The sequence below is a fragment of the Etheostoma spectabile genome, unplaced genomic scaffold, assembly GCF_008692095.1.
Source record: "Etheostoma spectabile isolate EspeVRDwgs_2016 unplaced genomic scaffold, UIUC_Espe_1.0 scaffold395, whole genome shotgun sequence".
Lineage (NCBI taxonomy): Eukaryota > Metazoa > Chordata > Actinopteri > Perciformes > Percidae > Etheostoma > Etheostoma spectabile.
Window position 1 is genome coordinate 132,035 of NW_022605600.1, and position 2,536 is coordinate 134,570.

At 39.8% G+C, this 2,536-nt stretch overlaps 1 protein-coding gene across 3 annotated transcripts in view; it reads right to left on the reverse strand.

Moving 5' to 3' along the window:
• Nucleotides 1-2,536, reverse strand: part of ect2 (epithelial cell transforming 2) — a 128,337-nt gene that overhangs the window by 56,740 nt on the left and 69,061 nt on the right. For all 3 annotated transcript variants that reach the window (XM_032511617.1, XM_032511619.1, XM_032511618.1), the window contains one exon: nucleotides 455-551. In XM_032511617.1, coding sequence (XP_032367508.1) covers nucleotides 455-551 — 97 coding nt within the window. The remainder of the gene's footprint in view (nucleotides 1-454; nucleotides 552-2,536) is intronic.

Genomic DNA, 2,536 nt, shown 5'->3' on the forward strand with positions numbered 1-2,536 from the left:
AAAGTCGACTTGCACCACTCTGTAAAATCCTTTTTTTTTTTTTTAAAGTTGCAGGGTGCCCCTGTCGGCCAACGTACTTTTCACACCTAAAAGTCTGAACCAAGGTTTTGACCAAGGTTAATGTTTTTGCTACATTGTACACATTTGATTTGGTTAGTTTTGGTTTCACACTGCAGTTATGTAAGTGCACTAAAGAACTATACTATGACATATGTGAGCAGTGTCTTTAGATACAGGTAATCAAATAGTTCATAGACGGGCTACCCTGTCCTCTCGTATCCGCTCTTTGATGTCAGAGTTTTTGAAGAATTGACTGCCGCTTTCCCATTCACAGACAAACCTATTCTGTACATGTTTTGTTTTTAAGATTATATTTTGGGGCATTTTAGATCTTCCTTTGAAAGGACAACTTAAGACATGAAAGAAGGTGTGTGTGAGTGTGTGTGCGTATTACCGTTAAGAAGAAGGGCCACACTGGGGAGTCTCTGTACAGGTCTAATCAGCAGCTCCACCAGGGTCTGCCTGCCGCACTCTGGCTTGGCCTCGTTGATCTGTAGAATGAAAGCATTAGTGTAGCATGTGTGTATGACTAAACCTAAGCGACTCATTGAATTGAGAAACAAAAGTTTGGACTGCATGCTAACTGCCAAAAAAATAAAGCTCAATTTGCTCAAGTCTATCTAATTAAAAGGACTTTTTTTTTTTATCCCTCCATTCAGCTGTCACAGTGTTACATTCCCTGTGTGAAGTCTTTTGTCCTGCACATGCATACTTGTAAAAAGACAATTACATCAGTGTTCTCGAGGAGAAATGTAGGTGAGTTTCTTCTAATACCCTACCCAACTAATGGAAAACTGGTTTCTTCATTATCATTCAAGAAATCAACTTGCGTAATGACACTGACTGTTACCCTCTTGTGCATGCATGTAAAGGCAGTGAAATTTCCAATAGCAGTAGATGGTAGAGAAACCAAGTTAAATGAGAAGTCATATAGAGGGAACAAAAAACTATTTTCGTCCTATACAACTGCCAAGAAGTAGACTTTACCTAATTTTAAAGGAACACAAGCCTAACAGATTGGGACTGTGTCACAGAGATGATGTACATTAATGATGTGCTAATTGACAAGTCTATACTTATAGTGTTGCTGTAAAGTAGTGTCATGTATATCAGGTTTTCCCGTTTGTTATTGCCACTTTTTGAAAGCATCTTACGCAAAACCTAACTTTACATGACATCCACCAGTCAAGCAAACAAACATACAGTACAAATGCAAAGATCATACCTTCAGAAAAGCATGGAAGCGAGGCTTTTGTTTTTCACAAGAAACAATTGTTTCCTTGCTCATTTCAAAAAAGTTGACAAAAGGTGGGTAGGCCTTCACCAACTCTTTAGACTGGAAAGAGAGAAGACAAGAACAGGTCAGAATCATCAAAAGGAAGCCCCCCACAGATACAAGCATGAGGTTTTACATAAAAGAAAAAAAAAAAAAATTTGAATCACAATTTTTTGTTTAATCCTTATGTGGTTTTAGGGTCAATTATTTTGACCCATTTAAGTTCAGATGTGTAAAAACTATCATTTACTTTTTTATAGGAACAATGCCTCATGATATCCTCAGACATGGTTATTCTAACACAAAGAAACCCACCCCCCCAAAAAAACGACATACGTGATGTTTTGGGTCGGCAGAGAATATTGGCAGTTGAGGGCTGCTTTGTTGATGATTTAGCTCAACGGTGTCCAACTACACCACACAGGCTACACACAACCTACCCCAAAATCCTGGGAACACCGGCCTTCTCGCAGGATATCAATACCTTTTGACTCAAAATTAACTTGAATGTTGGTGCTCTGCCTTGGGTATGACAGGGCAATAAGACGCGGGGCACTCCTCTGTTTGAGCAACTTATGATTGAAGGCTATAGACAATATACTTAATTATAAATAAACATTTATCAACAATGGCAATGGGTGTAAGATAGGACTGAACGATGTTGTGTTTTAGCATTTACATTGCGATGTGCGCATGCGCAAAAGTCACATCTCAGGATGTTGCGATGTTGACGCTTATCCGTTTTTGATGTTTGATAGAAAAGTAAACTCTTATCATTCTTCTTTTACAAGATTATTACCGTCAAACCCCTCCCCTTTAAGACAGGTAGCCATGTGGCCAACATGTGTATGTCACGTTAGTCCGACGGGGTCTATTGTTATGGGAAGGGTGGCTCTCCGTGTGTAGAAAAGTGCTGTAGGCGGCAGCTGCAGCTGACACGTGTTGCGCATAGTTTTCAGTGGGTAGCCTAGTCAGTGTTTTATGTTCGATGAAAATACGAACTAAATCACCTGATTAATTCAACATGATCACAATGTCTCCCGGCCATTTCCCCCGCAGAAAGCTGCTACCAGCCAGGCTAAACTTAATATAGTTAGCCTAAAGAAACAAAGGGTCTGTCTGTCCCAACTAACGTTATGTTTCCAGCATCGCGGTTCCGAACCGTAACACTAATCTACTACAGAAGTCTGTGTCTGATCT